The sequence below is a fragment of the Callospermophilus lateralis genome, chromosome 1, assembly GCF_048772815.1.
Source record: "Callospermophilus lateralis isolate mCalLat2 chromosome 1, mCalLat2.hap1, whole genome shotgun sequence".
Lineage (NCBI taxonomy): Eukaryota > Metazoa > Chordata > Mammalia > Rodentia > Sciuridae > Callospermophilus > Callospermophilus lateralis.
Genome location: NC_135305.1, coordinates 219,038,526 through 219,051,616, shown reverse-complemented (window position 1 = coordinate 219,051,616; position 13,091 = coordinate 219,038,526). Strand labels below are relative to the sequence as shown.

The following is a 13,091-nucleotide window of genomic DNA, read 5'->3' as shown; positions in this document are numbered from 1 at the left end:
AGTCCACCCAGCATTCGGACTATCGGAGCTTGGCCTCAGTCTGAGCCAAGCACCCAGTGTGGGTCTTACATCCATGATATAACCTCACCTTGCCTAATGGTCCTCAGGGGTAAGTGGAAAGGTATTAAGGAATGAGACATCTACAACAAAAAAGTCCTGAGACAATTCTGAAGCAAGCCACAGTCATGGAACCATTTCTTTAGAAGACAGATTTCAAAATTCCATTGTTTTTTATATGGCTTAGAAAAATCCTGACTGGAAACTATATATTTTTCTTGGCTTCATTCTCTGTACTCAGGACGATGCATGAAGCGGTGTTGGTGGTCAATAAAAGTTCATTTAAATAAAGGGCATGGCGGGAAAAGGAGGGATGAGTGAAGAAGAGGAGATGGAGAAGCGGTAGAGGAGACATGTGAACACTGAGTTCACAGTAACTATCAGAAAGGTTTTGTTTTTAAGGTACTCGTTTTCAAAATTCAGCATACATCAGAGCCATTTAGAGGGCTTGTTGAAATATATACTACCATCCTCCTCCTCAGCATGTATTATTAGTAAATCTGGAGTGGGAACAAAGTAGGGACAAAGAAGGTGCCTTCATTCCTATAATCTTTCCAAATACTGTCCTGCTCTGCATACATTTTTTTTGTGTGTGTGCAAGTGAAAGATCTTCATTTTTTTTGGTTCTAATTAGTTATACATGACAGTAGAATGCACTTTGACACATGATAAGTAAATGGAGTATAACTTCTAATTCTCCTGGTTGTTCATTTGAAGAATCACACTGGTCGTGTAATCATGTATGTTCATAAGGTAATGTCCAGTTAACTCTACTACCCTTCCTACCCCTTCCCTTCATTCCCCTCTGCCTAATCCCAAGTACTTCTGCTTTTCCCTAGGCCCCTCCCTACTGTTAATTAGCATCCACATATCAGAGAAAACCTTAGGCCTTTGTTTTGGGGGGATTGGTTTATTTCATTTAGCATGATATTCTCCAACTCCATCCATTTACTGGCAATTGCCATAATTTCATTCTTCTTTAAAGATGAGTAGTATCCCAGTGTGCACATATACCACAGTTTCTTTATCCGTTCATCTGTTGAAGAACACCTAGGTTGGTTCCACAGTTGAGCTATTGTGAACTGAGCTCTGCACACATTTTTTATCCTTCTGCTTCATTCTTCAGATTCACCAGTGACCTGGGACCCAGACACCACACAGCTGTTTCAGAATTCCTTCTCCTGGGACTGACAGATGACCCAGCCCTGCAGCCCCTCATCTTTGGCCTGTTCCTGTCCATGGACCTGGTCACCATCCTGGGGAACCTGCTCATCATCCTGGCGGTGAGCTCTGACCCCTGCCTCCACACCCCCATGTACTTCTCCCTCTGTAATCTTTCCTTTAATGACATCTGCTTAAGCACCACCACAGTCCCCAAAATGCTGCAAAATATCCACACACAGGACCAGAGCGTCACTTACACAGGCTGTCTCTCCCAAGCCTGCTTTGTCATAATTTTTGCACTCATGGAAAATTGTCTGCTTGCAGTGATGGCTTATGACCACTATGTGGCAATTTGTCACCCCCTGAGGTACCCAGTCATCATGAACCCCTGCCTCTGTGTCCTGCTGGTCCTGGTCTCTCTGCCCATGAGCATGGTGGATGGCCTCCTGCAGAGTCTGATGGTGCTGCGGCTGTCCTTCTGCACAGACCTGGAGGTCCCCCACTTCTTCTGTGAACTCGCTCAGGTCATCAAGCTGGCCTGTTCTGACACCCTAGTGGATAACATTCTGATCTATGTTGCAATATGCATCGTTGCTGGCGTTCCTCTCTCTGGGATCATTTTCTCTTACATTCACATTGTGTCCTCTGTCTTGAGAATGCCATCAACAGAAGGAAAGCACAAAGCCTTTTCCACCTGTGGGTGTCACCTGTGTGTTGTTTCTTTGTACTATGGGACAGGTTTGGGGGTGTACATTAGTTCTGTAGTTAATGACTCCCCCAGGAAGACAGCAGTGGCCTCAGTGATGTACTCTGTGGTCCCTCAAATGCTGAATCCCTTTATCTACAGCCTGAGGAACAGGGACATGAAGAAAGCCTTGAAGAACCTCATAGAAAGACTGGCTTCTTTTCTATGATCTGTCAACCGCTTGAGACTCATGTTTCTAGAGTCAGCCAAAGTGAGGGGATTTATGGTGTGCCAACATGCCCGATGCTTCTGTCTCCACATTCTTCTAAAATGACAAGGAAATATAGCAACCAGCTGCTTTTCAACTTCTCTTTCAATTTCCCATTGCTTTTTGTCTTGCTCTCTGATGTTTGACTCAGGATTTCAATTCTCCAAACATGAATTCTTTGCATTGGTTTAAAAAAAGGAGGAGTCTAGTTTTAGCAAATCATAAATATTTTTAGTGAATGTGGTGCCTTCTGAAAAGTAGGGAAGTTGGAGGAGGTGAATGGTGTCACATGGAGAGTGTAGCTTCCCCAGATCCTGTGGTTGTGAGGAAAAGATATTGAAGTGCATTTGTACTCAGAATTCATGTTTCTCATTGTTTATGATGTTCGCAAAATGATTTCAGTCTTGAATCTCTGTGTAATTGCTTTGAGTCCATCAAATGCAGCCTGGGCTGGGGGTTAATATTAGTGATATTTTATGGATCAGTCTCAGAATAAGGAGAGTTGTTGAAGGCTGGTAGGGCAGGGCAAGACGTATGCAAGGTCAAGGTCATGTCTAGAGACTATCTTCAGCCTGATCCCATGGTTAGGGCCATGTGTGTTGCACCTCTCACAATTAGACTGACACTAAGGCAAATGATGTGGCTATTCATACTCAAATAGGTAATCACTGAGATGTTCCCTGGAAGGCTGCATCCTGATAAGGTCACATCACCCTTCTCAGTTTCAATATTTATAAAATTCACATCAATTGAATATGTCAGTGTCTTGAAGTTGTTTTGTGGTACTTGGACACTGTGTGAAATGCCATCGCTTCTCATAGAAAAAGAAACCCTAACTCTGATACACTGAGACAAGGAGGAGAAATATTGTTCATGTAGAGAATTTCCGATGTAGGATTATGTCGCTCTGGAGATGACTGCTTCACTGAATCCCATGTGGGGTGGTCTCTGTGATGGGCTTTTTCTCCTCTGTTTTCCAAGTTGGTTGCAGCTTTACCCTCGCTCCACAAAATCCCACAGAAGCCATCTATGTCACCGAATGAGTAAGTGGGAACCCTCAAAATGATACCTTTCTGTCCCAAATATCCTCACTTGTTCAATGTACATACGTGATAGGAGCATTTCATGTTGAAATGGATTTTATTTTTTGCAGAGAATCATCTTATTCCAGATAATGTAGATGGCCTTAACTGTAATTTCATATATCATTATAAGATACACAGAAGTGGGAATAGAAACTGAATTAAGGCAGGCTGTTTTGATTGCTAATAATTTAAAAAATTTTAAATTTGTTTTAATTAGTTAGACATGACAGTAGAATGCATTTATGCACTTTGATAGATCACACATAGATGGGACATAATTTCTCATTTTTCTGAGTTTACATGTTGCAGAATCACATTGGTCATGTGGTCACATATATACATACAGTAATAATTTATGTTTCATTCTACTATCTTTCCTATCCCCCATCCACTCCCCTCCCCTCCCTTCACTTCTCTCTACCTAATCTAAGGTAACACTGTTCTTCCCTAGTGCCCTCCCCAACCCCCGCCTTATCGTGAATTAGTATCTGCACATTAGAGAAAACATTCGGCCTTTGGTTTTTTTGGGATTGGCTTATCTTATTTCACTTAGCATGTAAATTCACTCCTTTTTGACCTTCAACGTTATAAATGGATTCTGGGTCTTGGTGGTACTTCTGGGGGCCCCTTATCTTACTGGGTTTAGCAGGTGTTCATTCCTTTTCAGTCCCATTCTTAAATGATGTGAGGTTACAACAAAAAACAATTTTGCATAGTCATTATTGTGAGTTTGAATAAAGCTGGTTGAACATTCTCTTGCATGTTTCCCGATGGAGTTTTGACATGGTTTTGTTCCTGCTGGTGGAATTATTGTCTGTAAGGGTATAAATTACCGCTTTGTGCTGTTAGGTGGAATTTTCTTAAGTGGTTGAACTAACTTTCCTGGCCACTAGGTGACGCTGGTGTTCCACACAATCGGTGAACTTCCATCTCCCAGACCATCTGGTGGTGTGAAATATGGTTTTGCTAATTTACTATTTTTCTGCTGCTACTCATTTATTTTTGTTTTTCCATCTATTAAATGAGCCACTTTCGCCATTTTGTATGAAGATATTTCCTTGAGGTGTTTGTCTTTTCTGTTAATATACCGAGGGTCTGTATTTAACTAGAGTCAACCCCTTTTAGTCATGTGACTGCCAAGTCTTAATTCATATTTGACTCATTTACACCAGCGTTACAGTGAGCAGTGGAAGTCAGGTGTTCCCTTTACTAGGGTTGAATATGCCTGTATTTCCTCCAATGCCGTGGGCTTGTTATCTCGGTCCTTGTTCCTGATGCCAATCCAGTAGTGAGAACATGGTTTTGAGAAAAAGGTTTTGTGCTTTGACAGCAAGGAGAAATACAGACACCCCCTGTCCCAAGAGCTGTGATTTTCTCCATCAAAGGGAGCAGGGGACTTTTAAAGAGGTGATTCAAAGGCCACATTCCATGCCTTCTCTGTCAGATTGTAATTCATTCGTTAATTTGGGAGATGGTCTTTTTTGAGATCTTCTGGTGCCATCCCCAAGCTCTGAATTATTTGGTTCCTGTGGTGGGTGTGGGCTCAAGTCAGACAACTCTGCCTGAGAGGGGGAGGAAAGGGAATACTGTTCCCTGAGATTAGGGAGTGGAGAGATTAGGAGGAGGAAGGAGAGAACGAGAAAGAAACATGTCCTTTTAAAAATAAGTCGCAGTGGCAGAGCAGCAAGGGCTGTGTTCAAGGTATAAAATGGACCAGTGCTACAGGCTTAATAATCATAGGAGACAAAAGCTGCAATTCTACATTATGAAAGGTCTAGAGTTTCACCCGTAGTTGAAAGGCGTGGACTTTTCTAGTGTAGTAGCGGGTCCACTTCACCTTTAGGATAGAGTCCTCCCTGCTCTCAGGTGATTTTAAAGGGGCTTGTTTTTATTTTCCTCTCCTCCCTCTCCCCCTCCCTAACCTGGGGGCAGGGAGCAAGATTACCATTTCCTTTCCTAGGCCTGTTATCACTTCTTGAGCACAGGAAGGAGAAGTCACTGGAAAATCTAGGACACGACTGTCTCCCAAATTAACAGGTGAATTTCCACGGACCATCAGGGCGCACCTGGAATGTAGCCTTTGCACCGTTTCTTTGAAAGTCCTCGGTTTTCCCTGATGGGCAGAACCACAGCCTCTGGGACAGGAGTCCCCTTGCTTCTGCTTTGCTAGCAAAGCAATAAACCTTCTTTTTTCTTTTTCTCAAAACTGTGCCCTCCTTATTACATTGGCACTGGGGACAAAGACTGAGCTTTCAGTGACACTAGAATTTGTTTTGTTTATTTGTTTGTTTGACATCGGGTAGAAATCCACAGATTTTTTTTTCCCTCCAATTCATCAATAAATAAGTTGTTTATTTATGTGCTCATATTTCTCTGCATTCTCTTGTTGGAATATCTCTGTAAGGATGGTCTTAGCCTAACTGTTAAGATAGCCTTAGCCTAAGCAACTCCATTTTAAAATAAACCTGCAGCCCCACCAGGCACAAGCCTTAGAGCCCTCCAATATGTCAATCAGGCATAGCCTGAAAAAGACAAGTCACTTTCCACAACCCAGATATGAGTCAGGGTGAAGTCACAGGTGACTTGCCTTTGCCCTGATAAGAGTCAGAGGTGCAAGTTCAGGGTGGAAATCACCAAACCATATGTCCTGGCTCTAAAATATAAGACGCCACTAAGAACCCTGGTAACAGCTGATAGGACCTAAAGGGTGAGAAGAAGCCCCCAAATTTATTATAAATGATGGAGCAAATGAACACACAGTAGAGCCAGCTGAGAGCCTGATGAGGACCTGGACTGACATCCAACTCTTTTCATCATCTGCCTGATCCCCTGCATCATCCTCACCGCTCTCAAACTCTGCAGTAGCCTAGTGAGAAGAGTGAATTTCCCTATGACCTTCTCCTCAGCCAGCTGTCAACCCCACCCCAGGAGAAGCCTCCATCGGTGCCTGACCTGATAACTGTGGTCTGAGTGAGTGTGCATCTGCTGGATTGAAGACCTAAACTTGAGCTTAGCACACAGAGGGAATGTCTGTTATGGGTCTGTCATGATTAAGTGTGTTTGCAGTGCTTAGAATTAGAATTGTGTGCTTTGAATTGATTCTATTGCAGTGCCCAGCCTTAAAGATTGTCATTTTCTTGATAGAGAACCTATAGACTGATTGTATTGAGTGATTTTAGTGAATAAAACATTGAAAGGGCAGAAGCACATGGACATTCTGTAGTTCTCCCCCTCGACTGCGTAAATTGCACCTTTGCCCACTGCGACACTCTCCATACCCTAATGTCTTACATCTTTTTTATTATAGCATGCCAACCTCCTAAAATTAAGATGACTGTGGTAACAATCCTTTGACATTCTTTTCCTTACAACCACAAATGTAGCTTGTACCACAGGTTAACAAATTTTCTGTTAGTATGCAATTTCATGCAACAATAGTGAACACTAATAATTTAAATCTGGGGTCTATAGTCTTTAGGAATCACGTATATTGAAGATAAGGCCATGAAACTGGGAACAGCTGGGAGAGTCACTTTAAAAAGGCAATGGAACATAGTTATATGGCCTACTTAGTTCAGATGATCACACAGAATATTTTAGAAATTGTTAAGTATAATAATAAAAATGGATCAATGTCCACCATTTCATACATATGATTATCACTTTAAATTTCTGAGTTTGTTAGAAGGATCGCGTTCTCTATATTGTCACTTGCAATTATATAGGAAATAGGTAGGTGATCCTTTTTTATAATTGCTTTTATTTTTAAAATACATGACAGCAGAATGCATCACAATTCTTATTACACATATAGAACAATTTTTCATATCTCTGATTGTATATAAAGTATGCTCACACAAATTCATGTCTTCATACATGTACTTTGGATAATGATGTCCATCACATTCCACCATTATTGCTAACCCCATGCCCCCTCCCTTCCCCTCTCACCCCTCTGCCCTATCTAGAGTTTGTCTCTTCCTCCCATGCGCCCCCTCCCTACCCCACTATGAGTCAGTCACCTTATATCAGAGAAAACATTTGTCATTTGTTTTTTTTGGGATTGGCTAACTTCACTTAGCATTATCTTCTCCAATGCCATCCATTGATCTGCAAATGCCATAAATTTATTCTCTTTTATTGCTGAGTAATATTCCATTGTGTATAAATGCCACATTTTTAAAATCCATTCATCTACTGAAGGGCATCTAGGTTGGTTCCATAGTTTAGCTATTATGAATTGTGCTGCTATAAACATTGATGTGGCTGTGTCCCTGTAGTATGCTGTTTTTAAGTTCTTTGGGTATAGACCAAGGCGAGGGATAGCTGGGTCAAATGGTGGTTCCATTCCCAGATTTATAAGGAATCTCCATACTGCTTTCCATATTGGCTGCACCAATTTGCAGTCCCACCAGCAATGTGTAAGTGTGCCTTTCCCCCCACATCCTCAACAACACTTATTATTGTTTGTCTTCATAATAGCTGCCATTATGACTGTAGTGAGATGATATCTTAGAGTAGTTTTGATTTGCATTTCTCTAATTGCTAGAGATGCTGAACATTTTTTCATATATTTATTGATTGATTGGTTATCCTCTTCTGAGAAGTGTCTGTTCAGGTCCTTGGCCCATTTATTGATTGGGTTATTTGTTTTTTTGGTGTTTAGCTTTTTGAGTTCTTTATATACTCTAGAGATTAGTGCTCTATCTGATGTGTGAGGGGTAAAAATTTGCTCCCAAGACGTAGGCTCTCTCTCTGTTCACCTCACAGATTGTTTCTTTTGCTGAGAAGAAACTTTTTAGTTTGAGCCCATTGAATTTATTGATTCTTGGTTTTAATTCTTGCACTATAGGAGTCTTATTAAGGAGGTTGGGGTCTAATCTCACATGATGAAGATTACGACCTAATTTTTATTCTATCAGACTCAGTCTCTGGTTTAATTCCTAGGTCCCTGATCCATTTTGAGTTAAGTTTTGTACATGGTGAGAGATAGGGGTTTAATTTCATTTTGTTGCATATGGATTTCCAGTTTTCCCAGCATCATTTGTTGAAGATGATATCTTTTCTCCAGTGCATGTTTTTGGCACTTTTGTCTAATATAAGATAATTTTAATTTTATGGGTTAATCTCTGTGTACTCTATTCTGTACCATTGATCTACCAGTCTGTTTTGGTGCCAATACCATGCTGTTTTTGTTACTATTACTCTGTAGTATAGTTTAAGGTCTGGTATAGTGATGCCACTATTCCCTGCTTCACTCTTTCTGCTAAGGATTGCTTTAGCTATTCTGGGTCTCTTATTTTTCCAGACGAATTTCATGATTGCTTTTTCTATTTCTATGAGAAATGCCATTGGGATTTTGATCAGATTTGCATTAAATCTGTATAGTGTTTTTGGTAGTATGGTCATTTTGATAATATTAATTCTGCCTATCTAATAGCAAGGTAGATCTTTCCATCTTCTAAGGTCTTCTTTGATTTCTTTCTTTAGCATGTTGTAGTTTTCATTGTCGAGGTCTTTCACCTCTTTTGTTAAGTTTATTCCCAAGTATTTTTTTGAGACTATCATAAATGGGGTAGTTTTCCTCATTTCCCTCTCAGAGGATTTGTCACTGATATACAGAGTGCCTTTGATTTATGGCGGTTGATTTTATAGCCTGCTATTTTGCTGAATTCATTTACTTGTTCTAGAAGTTTTCAGGTGGAGTTTTTTGGGTCTTCTAGATATAGAATCATATCATCAGCAAATAATGCTAACTTAAAATTCTTCTTTTCCTATACGTATCCCTTTAATTTCTTTCATCTGTCTAATTGCTCTGGCCAGTGTTTCAAGAACAATGTTAAATAGAAGGGGTGACAGAGGGCATCCCTCTTTCAGCATTGAGATATGTTCCTGTTATCCTTAGTTTTTCTAGTATTTTGAAGGGGTGCTGTATTTTGTCAAATGCTTTTTCTGCATCTATTGAGATGGTCATATGACTCTTATTTTTGAGTCTTTTGATGTCATGAATTACATTTATTGATTTCCTTGTGTTGAACCAACCTTGCATCCCTGGGATGGATCCCACATGATCATGATGCATGATCTTTTTGATATGTTTTTGTATTCAATTTGTTAGAATTTTATTGAGAATTTTTGCATTTATGTTCATTAGAGATATTGGTCTGAAGTTTTCTTTCTTTGATGTGTCTTTGTCTGGTTTTGAGATCAGGGTGATATTGGCCTTATAGAATGAGTTTGGAAGTGCTGCCTGTTTTTCTACTTCCTGAAATAAATTGAAGAGTATTGGTATTAGTTCTTTCTTAAAGACTTGTAGAACTTGGCTGTGTATCCATCGGGTCCGGAGCTTTTCTTGGTTGGTAGGCTTCTGATGGCGTCTTTTATTTCGTCACTCGATATTGGTCTGTTTAAATTGTGTATATCTTCCTGATTCAGTCTGGGCAAGTCATATGACTTAAGAAATTTGTCCATGCCTTCAATATCTTCTATTTTATTGGAGTGGAAATTTTCAAAATAATTTCTAATTATCCTCTGTATTTCTGTAGTGTCTGTTGTGATATTTCCTTTTTCATCACGTATGCTGGTAATTTGAGTTCTCTCTTTCTCTTCGTTAGAGTAGCTAAGGGTCTGTCAATTTTATTTTTTTTCAATGAATCAACTTTTTGTTTTGTCAGTTTCTTCAATTGTTTCTTTTGTTTCAATTTCATTGATTACAGCTCTAATTTTAATTATTTCTTGCCTTCTACTGCTTTTGCTGTTGATTTGTTCTTCTGTTTCTAGGGCTTTGAGATGTAGTGTGAAGTCATTTATTTGTTGATTTTTTTCTTCTTTTAAGGAACAAACTCCATACAATGAACTTCCCTTTTAGAACTGCTTTCATAGTATCCCAGAGTTTTGATATGTTGTTTCTATGTTCTCATTTATCTCTAAGAATTTTTTAATCTCCTCCTTGATGTCTTCTGTAACCCATTGTTCATTCAGTAACACATTGTTTAGTCTCCAGGTGATGGAGAAATTTTTATTTTTTATTTTGTCATTGATTTCCAATTTCATTCCATTATGATCTGATAAAATGCATGGCAGTATCTCTACTTTTTTGTATTTGTTAAGAGTTGCTTAGTAGCATAGTTTGTGGTCTATTTTAGAGAAGGATCCATGTGCTGCTGAAGAAAGTGTATCCGCTTGATGCAGGATTCATATATACTCTATATATGTCAGTTAAGTCTAAGTTATTGAGTTCTATAGTTTCTTTATTTAACTTTTGTCCTGAAGATCTGTCCAGTGGTGAAAGAGGTATATTAAAGTCACTCAAGATTATTGTGATGTGGTTAATTTGGCTCTTGAACTTGAGAAGAGTTTGTTTGATGAACATAGCTGCACCATTGTTTGGGGCATATATATTTATGATTGTTATGTCTTGTTGGTGAATGATTCCCTTGAGCAGTACGTAATGTCCATCTTTGTCCCTTTTGATTAACTTTGGCTTGAAGTCTACTTTATTTGATATGAGGATGGAAACCCCTGCTTGCTTCCGCAGTCCATGTGAGTGGTATGATTTTTCCCAACCTTTCACCTTCAGTCTGTGTATGTCTTTTCCTATCAGATGAGTCTCCTGGAGGCAGCATATTGTTGGGTCTTTTTTAAAAATTCAATCTGCTAGCCAGTGTCTTTTGATTGGTGAGTTTAAGCCATTAACATTTAGGGTTACTATTGAGACATGGTTTGTATTTCCAGCCATATTTGTTTATGTTTGTTATTTAACTTGGCTTGATTTTCTTCTTTGATTAGTTTTTTCTTTAGGGTACTACCTCCCTCTGCTGATTTTCTTTTTCTTTTTCTTTTTTTTAAAGAGAGAGAGAGAGAGAGAATTTTTAATATTTATTTTTCAGTTTTCAGTGGACACAACATCTTTATTTTATTTTTATGTGGTGCTGAGGATCAAACCTAGCGCCCTGCACATGCCAGGCAAGCGTGTTACTGCTTGAGCCACATCCCCAGCACCCTCTGCTGATTTTCATTGTTGTTTTTTGTTTCCTCTTCATGGAATATTTTTCCAAGGATATTTTGTAGTGTCAGTTTTCTTGCTATAAATTCTTTTAACTTTTGTTTATCATGGAAGATATTTATTTCATCTTCAAATATAAAGCATGATTTTGCTGGATACGAGATTTTGGTTGGCACCCATTTTCTTTCAGAGCTTGAATACGTCGTTCCAGGATCTTCTAGCTTTTAGGGTCTGTGTTAAAAAATCTGCCATTATCCTAATTGATTTTCCCTTATATGATATCTGATTCCTTTCTGTTGTGGTTTTTAAAATTCTCTCCTTATTCTATATGTTTGGCATTTTTATTATAATGTGTCTTAGTGTGGATCTGTTGTGATTTTGTACATTCGACACTCTGTGGTCTTCTTGAATTGGAATTTCCAATTCATTCTTCATGTTTGGAAAGTTTTCTCACATTATTTCATTGAATAGATTATTCATTCCTTTGATTTGGACCTCTGTGCCTTCCTATATATCAAGAACTCTTAAATTTGGTCTTTTTATGCTATCCCATATTTCTTGAATGTTCTGCTCATGGTTTCTTACCTTTATCACTGAGTGGTCTATGTTCTTCTCAAGATTATATATATTTTATCTTCATTGTCTGATGCCCTGCCTTCCAAGTGGTCTACTCTGTTGGTGATGCTTTCCTTTGAACTTTTAATTTGGTTTATTGTTTATTTTATTTAGAGGATTTCTGTTTTTTTTTTTTTAGAACATCTATCTTTCTGTTGAGGTGATCTTTTGTTTTTTTGTATTTGTTTATGTATCTCCTTGATGAAGTGAACTTTCACTGCCTGTATTTGCTCTCTTATATCTTCCTTGAGTTCACAGAACATTTTTAACCATGAACATCCTGAACTCCTTTCTGTAATATCTTCTGTTGTGGCTGCCAATGATCCTAATGACGTGGTGTCTCATTTGTTTGGGGCACTTTCTTCCCTTGTCTTTTCATGTTGCTTGTGTGTTTTCTTTCCAGCTCTGTGGGTCTAGGGCTAGACTGTCATTGTTTTTACCCTGTAGGTTTGTAGTGCTCTTGTAGGGTTCCAAGACCTCTCCTTTGTGGGGAAGGACAATCGGGGCATATATATTTATGTTAATAGATCCCAATGTCAACAATATACCATCTACGAACAATTTGTTGTTATTAGGACATTTACAGCGTAGTCTCAATGTACAGAAATGTTGGACTCAATCATTATCTAAAACGTAATCAGTAGTTTTGTAAAAGGTTTACAGATTCCGATGGTGGACAGTGACTGGGGGTGGGGAACAGGAAGATGTGCTGAGGAGGTAGGATGTGAGGATATGGAGTCAATATATCTTAGGAAGTGTGGAAGGGAAATCTAGTGAAGAGGGTTAGTAGCAAGAGAACAGACAGGAAGTAATTTAGGGTAGGCAAGTATGTGGGACGACAGTAGAGCACATAAAACAAGCACACCTAGGTATTTAGAAAAATACAGGATATTAAAACAGTAAAATTTGCAGGGGGGGAGGAAAAATGAAGGAAGAAAAAGGAAAAGGAAAAAAGGGCATATACAACACCTCTATATTATATTATTCGGATGACTCAGTCCTCAAAGCCGTGTTTCATGCAAAGTTCTTGGCTTCACATATGTTGGGGTGTGAGGGCCGGAGGACAGAGGGGGAGAAGCCAGGGTTGTAGCTAGCTTTGGAGCGCCCTGTCTGTCCCGCTTCTCTTCTCCTCCAGTAGGTGGCGTCGTCTGCTGTAAGCTGTCTCTGCCCTGGGGATGGTGGAGGTAACCAGGTGGGAAGGCTGGTCCTGGT

General features: G+C 39.3%; 1 protein-coding gene across 1 annotated transcript; it reads left to right on the top strand.

The window, feature by feature from the left end:
• Positions 1-352: 352 nt before the first annotated feature.
• On the top strand, positions 353-2,135 carry LOC143401388 (olfactory receptor 7G2-like). Its single transcript, XM_076858791.2, has 2 exons — positions 353-399; positions 1,184-2,135. The coding sequence occupies exons 1-2, from the start codon at positions 353-355 to the stop codon at positions 2,133-2,135; spliced, it is 999 nt and encodes a 332-aa protein (XP_076714906.2).
• The last annotated feature ends 10,956 nt before the right edge of the window (positions 2,136-13,091 follow it).

Excerpts from the sequence above, each read along its gene's own strand:
- LOC143401388 (XM_076858791.2), top strand. The coding sequence starts at position 353 with ATGGCGGGAAAAGGAGGGATGAGTGAAGAAGAGGAGATGGAGAAGCG. Across the intron at positions 400-1,183 it reads GAAGAGGAGATGGAGAAGCG|ATTCACCAGTGACCTGGGAC; the intron begins GTAGAGGAGACA and ends TTCATTCTTCAG.